This window comes from Rhipicephalus microplus, chromosome X (assembly GCF_043290135.1).
Source record: "Rhipicephalus microplus isolate Deutch F79 chromosome X, USDA_Rmic, whole genome shotgun sequence".
Taxonomy (NCBI): domain Eukaryota; kingdom Metazoa; phylum Arthropoda; class Arachnida; order Ixodida; family Ixodidae; genus Rhipicephalus; species Rhipicephalus microplus.
The window spans coordinates 655,824-673,339 of record NC_134710.1 but is presented as its reverse complement, the minus strand read 5'-3'; the positions used below and the strand labels follow the sequence as shown (position 1 = coordinate 673,339).

Sequence of the window (17,516 nt, the reverse complement as noted above, 5' to 3'; positions counted from 1 at the left end):
GTCAATATTCGCTTGGATAACTCTGCGCTCAGTGTGGGAGACACGATAGGGGCGTCGGCGAATAGGACTTGTGTCACCAGTGTTTATACGGTGCTGAACGGTGGATGTTTGCCCTAGAGGTCTGTCGTTAAAATAAAAAATGTCGGTATATGACGTGAGAACACGATGGATGTGGCTGGCTTACGCAGGATTGAGGTCGGGTGCAATCATCTTTGAGAAACGATCTGACAGAGAACAGGTGCTGTTAGCTACAGAAGACTAAAGTAAATCAATCTTGGTGGTGAGAGCCGTTATTTAAAATTCGTCAGCATTAGATACGCTGGCTAAGAACATGCCACGAGCAAGCACTTGAGAGCACAAGCTGAAATTCAGAAGTGGGAGCGAGGTACAGTTGTCAGTGATAGTCGCAAGCGTGTGGGGAATGGCGATGTAGTGGCTCAAAAGGACGTCGGCGAGAGGAAGGAGGACATATTGACCATCGGGAACCTGTGGTTGTGCGGTCGAAACGACGTAGGTGGCTAGCTGAGGTGACAGTCGCAAATCCTGAAAAGAGCACAGGTGCGGGGGGGGGGGGGGGGGGGGGGCAGTGTGGGATTCAGCGACTATCTGGGGAAGCTCTAGCTGAAGGAAGCCGGTAGCACAATCGATAACAGCTGAATGATTCGACAAGAAGTTCAGGCTTCGGATAACGTCATAAGGGCAGTGGTCGATCACAGCTAAAATGACAGAAGTAGTATGGTCCTTTATACTTAAGCGGGCAGTGCACAGACCGAGAACCATCGGCGTGCTGCCACCTGCCACACGGAGCATTTGTAGAGCTGATGATGTCAGAATTTTCTTTAAACGTGTGCGTAGACTTGAACTCATGACCAAAACGCTTGCGCCGGTGTCTACAAGTGCTTGTACAAGTTCGCCGTCTACTTCAACTTCTATTACACTTCGTCTGGTGGGAACGAAGAGAAGATTTGCTGCGGAAGTCGTCAATGCAGCACCACCTCCGGGGGCTGCATTTCTCAGTTTTTCGAGACGATGCGGCCGGAAGCCACGGGAGACGAGAAGTGCTGTGGCTGCAGCAAACGGGACAATGGGCGATGTATTTGCGGCGAACGAGACTGGTGCCCACATGGTGAAGGCGAGCGGCTATACCCAGTGTTCCAAGATTGGTCAACGGCATTGGACTCTTCGGCAGGTGAAAAGGTGCGGGCGGTACCGTAGAAACGAGTCATATTGGCCGTTGCACGAGGTGCCGAGGACCATGTACTGCGGCAGTAACGAGCAATATGTCCAACGCGGTGGCAGTTGAAACCTATAGGGCCGTCATCTGCAGTTCGCTACTCAGCCGGGTTGTGGGTACGTGGCGAAAACCTTCGGTCAGAGGAAGGCATCGCAAAAGGGCGTTTGCCGACTCTGGGCGCGACGACATGGCTTCCGGAATGCACTTGATGTTTTCAAGCTCCTGGCACACGATGGCTTGAACAAGAGGAACAGTAACAGGAGTGGTATCGGTACTGCGCGAATAGAACGCTAAGGGTGCCATTGCTTCCAGTTTGCGACAAACAATGTGTGTCAGGTCACCCGGCGGCGACGGACGTTGTGGTGCGGACTGGTTCTCGCAAGTCGATGTTGTAGCAGTTTTTGGAAGTCGGGCAAATGTTTACAGAATGGGGCGACTTTTCACTTGCTCAAACTGACAACACTCTTTGATGATCGCGTCTACGGTAGAACAACCCTTGCACATCAGGAGATCGAACGCGTCGTCAGCGATCCCTTTCAGGACATGTCCGACTTTGTAACTGCAAAAACTTCTTGGAATGCTACAATACCTACAGAAGTTTTTACCCGACCCGGCAGAAAAAACAATTCCTCTCGCAAAGCTCCTAAAGGAAGATGCAGCATGGTTGTGGACTGAAGAACATAATTTGATAGATATGTGGGGTTTAACGTCCCAAAACCACCATATGATTATGAGAGATGCTGTAGTGGAGGGCTCCGGAAATTTAGACCACCTGGGGTTCTTCAACGTGCACCCAAATCTGAGCACACAGGCCTACAACATTTCCGCCTCCATCGGAAATGCAGCCGCCGCAGCCGGGATTTGATCCCGCGACCTGCGGGTGGACTGAAGAACAGAGCAACGCACTAGAGGATACCAAAAAAAAAAGGACCTCAACAAAGCACCTACACTGAAGTACTATAATGTAAATGGTGAGCCGACTCTCTCGGTTGATGCCAGCTCAAAAGCATTGGGTGTAGTGCTAATGCAAGAGGGAAAGCCAATTGCGTGTGCATCAGTAGCATTAAACACTGCACAAAAGAACTATCCGCAAATAAAAATGGAAGAGCACTGGCAATCAGGTATGGCTGCAAGAAGTTCCACTCATACATTTATGGCAGACCGCTGCGAATAGGAAAAGATCACTGTCAACTGGAAACAATCTGCAAGAAACCCCTTGGGCTTGCGCCACCCAGACTACAGAGACTTCTCTTTGACATCCAACACTATGGTCCCACAATTGTCTACAAAAAAAGGAAAGTACCTACACATTGCAGGGCTGCTTAGTCGTGATTGCAACGCAAGCGAGAATGCAGGAACCATTGCAGAGGAATTTGAAGTTCTTGCCTTACTGCCAATGTCAGAAGAAACGACGGCAGAACTGCAGACAGCAGTGGTGCAAGACGAAGCCATACAAAGTGTGATACAAGCAACAAATCACGGATGGCCTGAATCAAGAAAAATGACATGTGCACAAAAGCTGTTCACACATTTGCGTGATGAACTATCTGTGTATGAAGGCCTGTTGTTTCCAACACTAGAATAGTAATACCAAACACTTGGAAGGATAGAGTCATTTGGAAAGATAGAGTCATTAGAGTCATGATGTCTATCCACGCTGGACACCTGGGCATCAACAGCTGCCTAAAAATTGCAAGAGAGATTGTTTATTGGCCGGGCATATAAAACAACTTGCGCAACATTGTACAGACATGTACAGTGAGCCAAACATTTAAAAGACGTCCTCCAAAAGAGCCACTGATGCCAAAAGAAGTGCCGGAAATGCCATAGGAGCGCATGGCAGAAGACATATTTGACTACAAAGGAAGACCACATTTAGTGATCGTAGGCAGTTGCTTTTGCTGCATAGACTATTTGGAGCTGAAACACTGTTCCGCAAGAGAAGTGATCCAAGCAATGAAGGCATCGTTTGCGACACATGGAATATCCAAAGTGGTTGAATCGGACAATCAAACTTGCTTCACGGCTCATGAATTCAACATCTTTCAGAAAGAGTGGAACTTCCAGTTGGAAACATCCAACCCGCTATATTCAAGATCCAATGGCCTGGCTGAAAGGGCGGTGCAAACAATAAAAAACCTGCTGAAATTATGTGCATCAGATGGCAGTGGTATACAGATGACAATGTTAAACATAAGAAATGTACCACCAGATGAAAAACTAGGCTCACCAGTGCGTCTCTACGGAAGGTGCACAAGCACTACATTACCCACCGAAACTGACTTATTAAAGCCAAAATTTATCAAAGACATCACCGAAAAAATATCACGAGAACGAATGAGGCAGAAGGAGTATGCGTACAAGCACACTTCAAGAGCTCCACCAATACATACTGGTGACAATGTTTGCATTTGGGAAAGACCTCGCAGATGGACTCCCGCTACAGTGGTGAACCAGCATGGAGCACCAAGACCCTTCATACTGCAGACACTACGTGTGTTTCTGAGATAAAACACATTCATGATAAGGCCTAGACGGCACTGGTATACAGATGACACTGTTAAACATAAGGAATGTACCACCAGATGAAAAACTAGGGTCACCAGTGCGTCTCCACGGAAGGTGTACAAGCACTACGTTACCCACCGAAACTGACTTATTAAAACCAAAATTTACCAAAGACATCACCGAAAGAACGAATGAGGCAGAAGGAGTATGCGTACAAGCACACTTCAAGAGCTCCACTAATACATACTGATGACAATGTTTGCGTTTGGGAAAGACCTCGCAGATGGACTGCCGCTACAGTGGTGAACCAGCATGGAGCACCAAGAACCTTCATACTGCAGACACCACGTGTGTTTCTGAGATAAAACACATCCATGATAAGGCCTAGGGAAAGCACCAATGACAGCTCAAACAGTGTTTCCAGCCACCAATACCAGATCAGCCTAAGGAGGTGCAGGTGGCGTCTTAAACCCAAACAGCGGCTGAGCCTTTGCAAAACAGTGCAGCATTGCACGCCCCTAGCAGCCACACAGCAACTCGCTATGGCCGCCTTGTAAAGCCAGTTGTCAAACTGAACCTGTGATAAAGGAAGATGTAAAGGTAAACACCACCAGACTCACTCGGTTGGGGAGAGTGCCATCGACCGCCGCATCACCTATGGTTGGCCAGAAGGTCAAGAATACCTTTGTAACTTCACAATGTTAATGTAAACACGTCAACTTAATAAATAGTTCTCCTTGAAGCACTCAGTCTTGTTATCACACTCGATGTCGCGTTTACTCGAGTAAACATTTAAATGCAAAGACGCGGGAGGCGAAATGCGTTAAAGACGCTTGTGCTCGGCTTCCTTGGCTCACATCTCGTTGGCGTTACTCGCGGGCTGTCTGTATTCTTGAACGTGATCGGTGTTTTTGACTCGCACCTGATCGGTGTCACTGGTCTTCCACTGTCGACGCTTGCGTTCAGCTTCCCTGGTTCGTGCCTCGTCGGTTTTCACCTCGCCATTCGTGAATGCGATGTCTTCGCTGACTCTCGCAACGTCGGCGAAAGCCAGGAAAGGTACGCGCACACTAGCAGGAAGCATGCCCCACCAGTCGGCGTGATCGCGAGGCAAGCAGTGGTGCGCTACCCAAATTGTCGGCGCCGCGAAACGCGCGCAGCACGTGAACCCGCCAGCCCGCGGCTTCTTGTCCCCCACAGATGGAGAGAGGTGGCTTGGGTGAGATGATGCCCACGTGAGGAGTGGGTTCGAGTGTTGTGAGCGGTGGAGAGGGTGAAGCGAGAGAGATGACACGCGGTGAGTGGGTGACAAGTTAGGGTATCACATGCACTGTGAGGGAAGGCGTGACCGACTTGGCACCGCCCCCAACACCTGCGGCCAGGGGAGAGCAGTGCAGATGGAGGGACAGCGTTACACAGGCTAGTCAAAGAGCTGCTTCACATCTAAAAATTCTGTGAAGGCACCCTCACAGGTTAGCTGAGGTAACCATGCATTGCATGTCACTCTAATAGGGTTTGACATCACTAAAACTTTCATTACGCTTCCTACACTGTGACGTCGGTCTCAGTGGCACTAGCGATGAAATCAATGTCACCCTTCTTCCTTTTTTTCTCCATGTGTGTTTCTATATAAGGGTGGTTTGTGCGAATAAACCTTTAGTAGTGAGTCAGTGCTTGCGTTTCATTATTTTCTATGGTCACATCTATGAGTCAAGATGCAGTTTTATACAAGCACAGGAATTCAGAAATGCATCTAATGAGTGAGGGCCCGCTCATACCTAGATAGTAGCGCAAGTGCGACTAAGGCATCGAATGCCCAAAGTCATACTATCTTACGTAAAACCACATGGATGCCAGATTGACAGGTGTTGCCTTTTGCCTGAAAATGCACAGATTTGTGACTACTTACTTTTCTGCTGCTGTGTGCCTTATCAGTTGAGAGTCAGCATTTGTGTTGTTCTGAATTCTCACTCGTGTCTGAATCTGAATGCCTACTGTTCTTTATCATGAATTCTTGCAAACTAGCTGAGCTTCAATTAAATATGAACATCTTTGCTGCAACTACGCTCATGTAACTCACTATATGGAAGCATTTTTTTTTCTGCACACGACAAAAATTTTTCTGAGAATTCAAAAACATTCCTCACCGAATTCGCAGCACCATTTTTTGGCAATTGATCTTCACTCCAGTGAGGCACAGTGTCACCTGAAAATGAAGCAGAAGCTTATTGAAGCTGCATGTTCAGCATGTCCACGTACCCACAGCCGTGACGGGAAATGAACATCAAGTCCTGCTATCATTGTCACTTTAGTCCACATACCAAAACATGCTGAATATTGTAATAAATGGCAGGCAAGTAATAAAGTCTGGCTTTGAATACTTTTGGTCGAAACAACTATTGCAGCTATGAAATGGTTACAACCAGTGGTGTTCTAGTGTAATGGCACATAGAAAATAACAAAACTAGCTTCTGTTTTTCTGTTCAAATAGAGCTCATGAATCTTGATAGCAAAATTGCTTTAGTTTCACTACAAATTTCCAGTTAAGCACTGCTATTTGTTAGGAACCATCAAAAAAGTTTCTTGTTCTTTCTAGTAGCAATAACTTTTAATTAACATTATAGATTTTCAAACAAGACTAAGTTAGAAGAAACCATTAGGCCACAATTACTCTGAGCGTGGTGCAAATATATGTGGCAAGTTCAACTACAGAATAATGTTGGTGATACGAAGCCGGCTGAATTGAATTGCTGCCTGATACTAAACTAGAAATTCCTCAGCCGAACTGCATAGTGAACAGGGGGTGAAAATTTGAATGTTCCAAATAATATTCCACACTACAATGGGTGATGCAACCTTGATGTCAAAAGTGTTCAAGTATGGCTGACAGCAGCATGCTCTGAAGTGCGAGCATGGCCTGCGTGTTGTGTCGGTCATTTCATGACCTATCAGATTCGGTTACGATGGGATGTGTTGCATGGTGCCACGCAACAGCGTTATAGTGAACCATTGCTACGCGCCAATGCGTGCTCTCTGAATAAAGAGTCTCCCTCCCGATTCTAGGCCTAGCGTTACATTCTTCACAGCGCTCCGGCACTAACGCGCCCATTGTTTCGGTCGGACGGTGTGCCGGTGGCGACACAACAAAGTGGCGACGAGATGAACAAGAAGTAAGCAGCTTACGTACTTTGTCGGCATCCTCTGCCGATTTCTTACACAGATTGCCACTTTTTCGGGAGCATTTACAGGGCACCACTCTACTTGCACGCTGCAACTGTGTTAGGCCTACTGCGCTACTGCGGCCACCCCTGCACGTTTGGCCAATGCTTACTGGTACCAGTGACTCGGCAACGCATACTGGTGACTGCGACTCCTCAGTGCCTTAACATTCCAGCATGGCTTTCGCGATTGCTCCTCTGCTGTTCCTGCAAACTCCGGGCGCCCCTTCCATGCCTTGGGCTAAACGGCGCCGTGTCTTTCAGGCGTATGTCGACCTCACTGCCGGAGACACTGCCCGGCCCGCTCTCAAGAAGAGTCTACTACTTAACGCACTTGGAGTTGAGGGTCTCGATATCTGCTGGACACTACAAAATGCACAGGACCAGGTGGAAAGTGCACACGAGACTCTGTGGACGAAGGCACATAGGATGACTACATCGCAACACTCACACAACGGGAAAACCATTTCAAGGCTCCAAGCGATGAAGTCCTAGAGCATCACTACTTCAATATGCGTAAACCAATAGCAGGGGAATCAGTTACTGACTACGCGTCCTCTTTATAAGCAATGGTGAGCAAATGCAACTTCGGCACCTCCGCCAATTCTATGGTTTGCGATCAACTGTTCAGTGGAATAACTACACAAAATGTGCGAAGACGACTGTTGCAACTGGGTCCTACTCTTACTTTACAGCAAGCAATTCAAACTGTGAAGGAAGAGAAGCGTAGCGAACTCAAAATGCCAGAATTCACGAATGCACAAGTCGAGAAGATCGGATTACAGTCGAGCCCGCTTATAACGAACCTGAGCCTGACGTGGCATCCGTTCGCTGTATCCCAAATTGATTGATTTGATTGATTGATTTGTGGGGTTTAACGTCCCAAAACCACCATATGATTATGAGAGACGCCGTAGTGGAGGGCTCCGGAAATTTTGACCACCTGGGGTTCTTTAACGTGCACCCAAATCTGAGCACACGGGCCTATGACATTTTCGCCTCCATCGGAAATGCAGCCGCCACAGCCGGGATTTGAACCCGCGACCTGTGGGTCAGCAGCAGAGTACCTTAGCCACTAGACCACCGCGGCGGGGCTCGCTGTATCCCAAAGTTCATAGTAAATGAAACGCAGCTTTTAAAAGTTATGAACAAAAACACAAAATGTTTTGCCCCAAAAAGTTCGTGACGCATGTGTTTCGAAGAGCAGAAGCGATAAGGGTGGTTGGTCTCAATGGTCTCAAGTTTAATTTAAACAGCAGCATGCTCTTCGCCGAGGTACGTGGCGTAAGCTGCATGAGGCACTGGCTCCAAAGTTTCGTCAATCTCGTAAACAGATTCCTTCAAATCGCTCTTGACGTGTACTTCATTCCCAATGTCCTAATCTGTACACAGTTGCGCGGTGTCGGCATCATCGTTGGCTGTAATGAAACCATCGCAACAGATGTCCCACCTGCTCTCCCATGTCGGAGTCGACAACGCGCTGCCACAAATCGCCGCCGCAGTGGTTCTGTTCGGAAGCTTCAGGATTGCTTCAGGATTGGCATCGGGCCCGACGTCGACAAAGTCAGCTTCACGAAAACACTTTCGTGCGCATGTACCAGTCACTGCCGCCCATGAAATTCACTACTCCACAGCTGAACACCAGGACGCCCGAAGCGGGAAGTTGGCTGCTAGGTACTCAACAGCTATGAGCAAGCGCTCCTCAACCCGGCACCTAATATGCCGATTACGCCCAAGCCGAGCGGCCATACTTTCGACGTTTTGTTGAGTGGAAAGAAAAAGCGTGCAAAGCCTCCTGTCCACCATCCTGACCACACATATGCACACCAAGAGCGAGCAAGACACGCACGTGCGACACACATGCCAGAATGCGTGGTTCAGCTCCGAGCGCATTTTTAGTCGAAAAATAAAACTTCTGAATTCGAGCCAGTGTGGCTGGCGTCGCGGAGCGGTAGAGACGGGCAAAAAAGTTGTTATCAAAAGAAGAGAGCAGATCTGCAAGAGAAGGTCAACGAGTTGCGAGAGTGAAGAGAGGGGAGTACGAATGGAAGGCGACCTTGAAAACCGAAACACGTCGGAAGGAGGCAGGTCGGGCAGCTTGCTTGAAAGGTCCACGAAACGCGCAAACCGCACGTAGAAAAGCTTGAAAGAGTGCCTGTGCTCGCAGAGGTCAAAGCCCGGCCGCCTGGATTGGCGTGCACGGCGGTGTTCAATGTATTGGTGACCGTGGTCAAAGAATCGTTTTTTTGCGCCATCAGGTTTGTGTCGCCTCACTGACTCCGATATTTCACGATTCGTTCCGTGCAAATTAACAGCTGTTCTTAAACTTCCGCCCGCGTGTGGAGGGCATGCTAAGCCGAATGCGAAGTGAGCGAGAACAGGTCCTAAACATGAAAAGAATCTCGAATTGTCAGAGTGGTTCGAGTAGTGTACGAGCGTGCACTAGAACGATACGATAAGACGCAGACGATCGGATATAGACGATGTTGGCAAATGGTCTCATTACTCCTGGCCGGCAACGTCAACGACAGTATCGGCGATCAAAGACAGGGGAGATAGCTGACCAGCCTTCGAAAGATCGGTGGCAGTGTGAAAACACGGGCCATGTCTGGCCGTGCGGCGTTCAAAGTAATGAGGGGACAAAGAACGGAGGGGTGCGTAACAAAAAGTGGTCGGGGAGAGCAGCAACTAGAGGGGTGCGGAGGCAGGGTCAGCGTTCAACAATAAGAATCTATGGGCACCTTGCCGATGCCTGATTGGTGGTCGAAAGTAGTTTCCCGGGAAGTCGGCAGAGCACCAACTCCGTTTGCTGTAACCGACCGGCAGCGCTCGAAGACGTTCGTTGTAAGTGCAATTTTGTGCCATTAAAACAATGTACATTTTCACGGTCACGTGGATAATGTTCATTTTAAGCAAAAGTTCGTTTTAAGTGGGGCCATTATATATGGGCTCGACTTTATATCCCGGTCCACAAGACGGCCACCAAAAACAAAGCATGGCCGACGGCCTCCCCGACAGAACCGGTCAGGACGGCAACATGGCCGCGGGCATCACAACTCCCGTCCTACTACATCAAATTTTGCAAGCCACCAGGACAGACGACACCGATCTGAATTGGGCGTCTGCTACAAATGCAGATCTCATCGACACTATGTGAATTTTTCTATAGTGTGAATTTTTCTAATTGTCCAGGCCGCAACCGCACTTGTTCTGCCTGCGGAAAACAAGGTCGCTACCCAGCTGTATGCCGCTCGTCAAATGTCAGCACATCTCAACAGAACGTAACTGAAGTACAAGATATTGGTGTAACAAACACAGTTACAATCCTAAACATTGATGAATGCTCCAGCCGTCCTTTGCCACTGAAGATTACTGTTCAGGTTGGTCAAGTCAACATTCCTTTCCCCATTGACACTAGTGCATCCGTATCATTGCTCAACTTACAAGATTTCAAGAAGTACTTCTTGGAGACCAGACTACTTGACTTGTATGTTGTTCTTCAGGACTATTCGACGAAATTCATTCCCAATCTCGTATACTTCTCTACAAACGTTCGATACAATGATACCACTCCTGCTGTCACATTTTAGGTGACGAAAGAGGGTTCTTCACTTCTTGGGTTGGATGTGATTCGAAGGCTTTACGTAACCATTGATGATGCAACATTGTCCTGCTCACACGTTTCAAGTTCAGAAATCCCAAGAACTCCTGCTGCCGGGCCAGTGGGCCTTTACCTATAGCACGCACGGTGGAAGCAGGGCGAGGAGAACACAGGTAAATTGCACATGTGCGGGACGAGCGTCAGCATCCAAAAGGCCACAGGGGGCGGAAAGGCGACTGGGAGATAAGAAGGGGTGCGAGACAAGCCCAGTGGTTTTTTCGGTTGCAGGCAAGCGATGGGACGTGGTGCCGGTCGCACTAGGCGCGAAAGGTTTCCTCCGTGCGTGCTACAGAGGCGAGGCCTCGCCGGTTTCGGGGGCGTATAGTCAATGGCCCATTCTACGGCGAGTTACATGTGACTTTTATTTCCTGTTGTATGTTTTGTGCTGGCTTTCCTGTCGTTTTTTTCGTTGCATATGTTTGATTCACCGTCAGTCTGTGGCGATTGTTCCCTCTGGGTTCTTGGTCCTCCTGTGTGCGCTAGTGCTGTGTTGAGCCGGTGAGGAAGGCTGTTCGTGATTATTTTGAGTCACGTATTAAAGGCGGTTCTTGTTTTCAGCGCTGCTGGTTCGATCCTGCGAATTTTGACTCACTTCCCCCCTGAGCGAAGGCGCTTCATCTGGCGCCCAACGTCGTTTTCGCATGTAGTTGGCCTTCCTTTCGTTCCATCTAACGGGGTTTTCTTAGTTTTCATTCTTTTCTTGTGATAAACCAATGAACCTGAAGTCCAATACAATGCCTGACAAGGCAAAAGAATACGCGCCCGCGCGAGATACGTCTCGTATCATCAAGCAGCTGACCGCGCTGCTATAACGCCAGGCTACACCAGACGACAGTTTTCGCTTACCTCTGGTCGTGCCTACATACGAGGGACACTCGAATAAGAAATCGATCGCCAACTTCTTGCAAGAGTTACAAGATTATCGTGGCGCACAAGCCCTCATAAATGAGACTCTCCTGCTACGCGTGCTGCCCGTCGCCCTATCTGGCTCTACCGCGCGCTGGCATCGTCGACAGTCTTTCGACAGTTGGTCCCACTTTGAGCAGTTATTCTGTGCCGGATTTCTTCCCCCCCGACTACGTCATTCGCATGGAAGATGAACTTTGCAGGCGTACACAGGGTGAGGATCAAAGCCTCCAAGAATACATACAGTTCTTTCAGGAGCTTTACGACCGCGCAGACCTTTCAGCATCTGAAGTGGAAAGAGTGACTCGGGCAGTGAGGCAGTCACATCTACGTTTTCAGGTGTACTTAAGGGGTCGTTCGTTCTCTTCACTTGACGTTCTTGCTAGAGCAGTGGGTGATATTCAGGCAGCGATGTTGGCGGAGCTCGCATACCGGCCGCCACCTCCGCCCGAATCCACTCTCGAGTCGTCCTGCCCGTGGCATGGTCGGTCCAACTCGATGGCCTCACCAACGACCCCCTCAAAAGCTTTAGACCCATTCAGTCACTACAATACGTCTGCTCCGTCCGCCTTCACATCAATGATACAGGAGCGTGGGACACCCACACCGGGCGCCTAAACCAAAAGCCCGTAGCGACCGCCACCCATTCTAGCGCAGGAGGCACAAGCAGGAACCCCCTGGTATGCTTCCAGTGTGGAGGTCGGGGCCACTACAGAAGCCAGTGCCCAAGCAGACCACGCCCTGGCCTCCGGGAAAACGACTGGGGCTGGTGATGATGAGTGTACGCCAATTGCCGGCCACTATTCTGCCCCCCCCCCACCCCTCCCTGGGGTTCTCTCACTTTATGCAGGTCCTGAAAAACATAATATGGCTCCTCCGTGGGCTATGGTTCATCTTCAAAAGAAACCAGGCGCTCTGCAGAGGCCCCGACGCTGAGTGTTTTGGTGTTTGCATCATCCAGCCGCGAGGAAGCTCAGCAAAGCAGTTCACGCCCAAAGAGATAACACCGCATTCTTTCCCGCTCGGACAACTACCAGAGAACCAAGGAACCAAAGCTCCTGCAGAGTGCCCCCCACGCAACAGCCACGGTACACCCTACAATACGGTAAGCGATCTGCAGTCTCTTGTTCTCCACGCTGATTAGCCAAGTCAGGAATCAGGCTCAATATATGTACGGGCACATACAGCCACGGCATCAACGCCAAAGCCCTCACGTTCGTGCCAACTTCGCCAGAACTTCCACCTATTCTGCTTGCAACAAATGTGCATCTGTTCTTGGAGACCACTACTGACTTCTTGACTTATCGAATGCTTAAACGGGCCATCAGAGCTAAAAGCTAAAATCGAATTAGCCCTGAAGCCTTTTTTTGGCGATGTTCACAGAGGCTCCTGGCAAGGCCAGTGCATTAGACCACAGGATCGACACAGGTGACGCCCGCCCTATCCGTTTCAATCCGCACCCCCTGAGCGTGCACAAGCGAGCACTTCTGAACGCGCACATCAAAGAAATACTCGCCACTTGTGCCGTAGGAGCGTCCAACAGCCCATGGGCGTTTCCAGTTGTTTTAGCTCCAAAGAAAGACGGCTCTGCACGTTTGTGCGTAGACTACCGGCGGTTCAATGCCGTCACGGTTCGAGACTCGTACCCGTTCCCATCAATCGGCTCTGTTATGTACTCCCTTGGGGCCCCCTAATTCTTCACTACCCTTGACTGCAGCAGAGGCTGCTTGCAAATCCCGTTAGTAGAGTGCGATGCTGAAAAAACGGCATTTACTTGTCACAGGGGATTGTTTGAGTTTACGAGGTTACCCTTCGGATTGTGAATTTCACCTGCCACATTTCAGCGCGTCATGAACATTGTGCTTCGAGACGCCAAATTCCACTATGCAATGGCCTACACAGACGACGTGGTAGTCTTTTCACAAACCTTTGATGAGCACCTGACCCTCGTAACCGCAGTATTGCAAAGAATGCAGGAAGCAGGGCTGACCCTCAACCCCCAGAAAGTCCAGTTGGTCTCAAATAGAATCAACATCTTAGGTTTCGTTGTCAAGTGAGGCACTGTACGACCAGATGAACAGAAACCTCAAGCAATCCTGCATTATACACCACCAATGGGTGTCAAGAGCTTGCAACGGTTTTTGGATATGGTAGGCTTCTACTGCCACTTCATTCCTCACTGTGCTGATCTGGCCAGACCACTTCACCATCTCTATGCAACGGTGTCCATTGGTCTTGGACTAACGTGGAGCATGCAGCATTCTAGGCTCTTTCCAAGGCTATCGCTGATACATTACGGTTGCGCCTCCCTGCCCTTGATTGATATGTGTGGTTTAACGTCCCAAAACCACTATATGATTATGAGAGACGCCGTAGTGGAGGGCTCCGGAAATTTAGACCACCTGGGGTTCTTTAACGTGCACCCAAATCTGAGCACACGGGCCTACAACATTTCCGCCTTCATCGGAAATGCAGCCGCCGCAGCCGGGATTTGAACCCGCGCCCTGCGGGTCAGCAGCCGAGTACCTTAGTCACTAGACCACCGCGGCGGGGCAACGCCTCCCTGCCCTAAACTTGCCTTTTACTGTGCAGACCGATGCTAGTAAATATGACCTTCGAGCAGTTTCGCTCCAGGAATATCAAGAGATGCTTTACCCACTAGCATTTGTAAGCCACACGCTCTCGGGCATAGAAAGGAACTACACCATAACAGAGAAAGAGTGCCTCGCAATCATATTCGCGCTGAAGAAATTTGATATGTACCTGGATGAAGCCTTATTTACGATTCAAACCGATCACCAGGCGCTGTCATGACTGTGGAAAATGAAAAACCCATCCCGTCATCTGGCCCGGTGGACTCTTTCTCTTCAGAAATATAATTAGAGTTGAATACAAGAAAAGTACCGGCAACAATGTGGCTGACGTGCTTTCCAGAGCGCCACTGTACGGAGATGGTGAACCCGTCGCCGAGGTCCTGGTTCTGACAATGCCTGAAGATGTATGGGGAACACTGGTCTCACGACAGCAGCTTCTCGACGCTCAGAAAAACAACGCCCAGTGCAGGAAAATATACAGTGGCCTGCTTACTGCCAGTGCCAATGGGAACACACGGTCCACAAACACCTATGGAAGCTACTTGCAAGCCGAGGACGGCCTGCTTATGCGTTACGTACCCTCATTGATACGCATGATGGCGAGCCCCCATTCCGCGTTTTTATTCCTCGGACTCTACACAAAATCTTCTAGACATACTTTCATGACACACGCCTCGCTGGTCACAGTGATGACAAGAGAACTTTTGAAAAGTTTTGTCGCATCGCCACATCGCCGCACATGAAAAAGAACGTCACATCTTACGTTCGCACTTGCCCTACCTGCCAGACTGCAAAACCGAGGGGAGGCAAACCACTGGGCCTCATGCAATCGGTGGAAAGCAGGTACCCATGGGAAATCGTTGCCTGTGACGCAATAGGCCCGTACCTTCAATCAGCTAAGGGGTGTCAGTACTTGTTAGTAGTCACTGCCATTTTTCAAAATGGGTAGAGCTGTATCCGTTATGCCAGCTTGATTCAAAGGTAATTTGGGATTGTCTGCTGCAGACATACACTCGCTTGGGTTTTCCAAAAAAGGATAATAAGAGACAATGCAACATATTTCACAGATAGAATATTTGCGGGCACTTGGAAAGTTCTTGGTGTACACCACAAAAGAACGACACCTTACCACCCTCAGGCCAACCTTACTGAGTGCGTCAACAGAAACCTCGAGACAATGTTGGTGGCTTTCACTGACCAGCACAGAGACTGGGATGCCCGAACAACGGTGAATCGTTCAACTAGCTTGACTCCGGCAGCCATTCTCTTGGGTCGTGAGCTTAAACTCCCCATCGAACATGCACTCACCCATGACTCCGAATCACCACGCTGCAACTACACGGTATTCACACAGAATCTTTCCAATCACTTCAGCGAAACTTTGGGGGAAGCCAGGGAGAACTGGGAACAAACCCACCTGGAACATTGCAATCAATATAACAAGAATAGGCGACCTCTCGAGTTCGATGTCAGCACTGAGGTGCTCCGCTGCACGGATCCACTCAGTGACGCAGCAAAAGGGTTTTCTGCCTCCCTTGCACCACGATGGGACAGTCCCTATGTGATTGCAAAACGAATGTCTAGGTTAGCATACCTTCTCAAAAACAAATGCGGTGGTCGACTAACAGGCCCTGTAAACATGTGTGACATCAAAGCTTACTACAAGCGTCCACTATACGCATAAACTCGTTCCCCCACTATCGTCGACATTGCCGCCCGGCGTATGAGTTGTTTGTCAATCAGGATGCGGTGTTTTTTTTGTTGTTGTTGTCCTACTATAGTAATGTTGTCTTTCGTAGATTACCTGCAGCGTCTTTAGCGCTTCCTGCCTAGTCGGCGACAAAGCACAAGGCCGACAAGTCGTGGAACGCCGGCCCAATCTGCTGTGAACACCGCCACACCCTACATGTGCTTTACATTCTGTGCAACCGGCGGGACAAAGACAGGTCACCAAGAGTTATTGGATGTGTGCGCAAGCTCCGTTCGGTGCAACTCATGACAAAGACATGCGACAAGTGATGATGTGTTGTGGTGCCTGACAAAATGCGTCGACACGGATACACGGCTAATAATGAAGCGTTATGATGCCCGACGGAACTGTGTACACTAAAACGGCACTGCTTCTTAGTTTACTATCTTGTATTTTTTATAGTGTTCATTATTTTTTTTTTTAGTAGTCGGTGGACTATGACACTCAGGGGAGTGTCCTCCAGCCTGTTCTGTGGCTAAGCAAACCGTGGGAAAAGCTAGGCATAGACATTGTCGGTCCACTTGAACGTGCTCCATCCGACTGCAGATTTGCGATTACATTAGTTGACTACCATTCTAAGTGGCCAGCAGTTTGTTTTACTCATGCAGTCACTTCTAAATCGATAATGACATTCTTGACAGCACTTTTCAGTAGGGAAGGCTTCCCTGAGGCAATTGTTATGGACAACGGTCCTCAGTTCAAGTTGCAACTATTTGAAACTTTTCTTTCGGAAAGAGGCATTCAGCATCTTTGCTCATCGAACTACTACCCACATGGCAACGTCTAAGTTGAACGTTTGAACAATGTTCTGAAAAGGCAAATTCAGCTCGCTCTACTTGAATGCCGCCTACTGAAACATGCTGTTACAGAGTACTTCGGCATGTATTGCTTTACACCTCAAGCTACTACAGGCTTTTCACGTGCACAACTTTTGCATAATCGCCAACCCCGTTTTGGAATCGACATTACAGGGTTACACCCTTTGCCAACGTTGATTGATTTGTGGGGTTTAACGTCCCAAAACCACTATTTGATTATGAGAGATGCCGTAGTAGAGGACTCCGGAAATTTTGACCAACTGTGGTTCTTTAAGGTGCACCCAAATCTGAGAACACGGGCCTACAACGTTTCCGCCTCCATCGGAAATGCAGCCGCCGCAACCGGGATTTGATCCCGCGACCTGCGGGTCAGCAGACGAGTACCATAGCCACTGGACCACCATAGCAGGTCCCTTTGCCAACGTTGGATTTTGTGAGAAAATGAGTATTAAATAAGCAACAGGAAACTAAGCAACACATTAATTCAAATGCTCCACGTTCCAAGTTACAGGTGGGCCACAGGGTTAAATTTCATCTTTCGGGCAAGCAGATTAAGTACAAGGGTTCATATACAGTCGAACCTCGATATATCGAATGGCGCGGGGATTGCGAAATAGTTCGATAGATCCAGAATTTCGATATAAAAAAATCACGAAAAAAATGCGTTAACAGCTTGCTGAAAACAACCAACGAACCGTTCAAGCGTGGTGCAGTAAATACTCACTTGAAGATTCAAACATAGTATTAGTGTTGGTTTAAAATATTGAAAAAGAGTAGCCTGCTTTTTGTTGGCCATGGCGTGTTTGACGACTGCGTCCTCAATATAG

The 17,516-nt window shown here is 48.8% G+C and overlaps 1 protein-coding gene and 1 pseudogene across 8 annotated transcripts in view; one reads left to right on the top strand and one right to left on the bottom strand.

The window, feature by feature from the left end:
- The window catches only part of LOC119175608 (uncharacterized), a 497,980-nt gene that overhangs the window by 42,964 nt on the left and 437,500 nt on the right, over positions 1–17,516 (bottom strand). For 6 of the 8 annotated variants that reach the window (XM_075881644.1, XM_075881649.1, XM_075881651.1 and 3 more), the window contains 2 exons: positions 15,539–15,678; positions 5,890–5,948 (listed from right to left, as the gene is read on the bottom strand). In XM_075881644.1, coding sequence (XP_075737759.1) covers positions 5,890–5,948; positions 15,539–15,678 — 199 coding nt within the window. The remainder of the gene's footprint in view (positions 1–5,889; positions 5,949–15,538; positions 15,679–17,516) is intronic. The other 2 variants (XM_075881647.1, XM_075881652.1) reach the window with 1 other exon arrangement.
- LOC142775981 (uncharacterized) lies at positions 7,138–12,358 on the top strand (annotated as a pseudogene).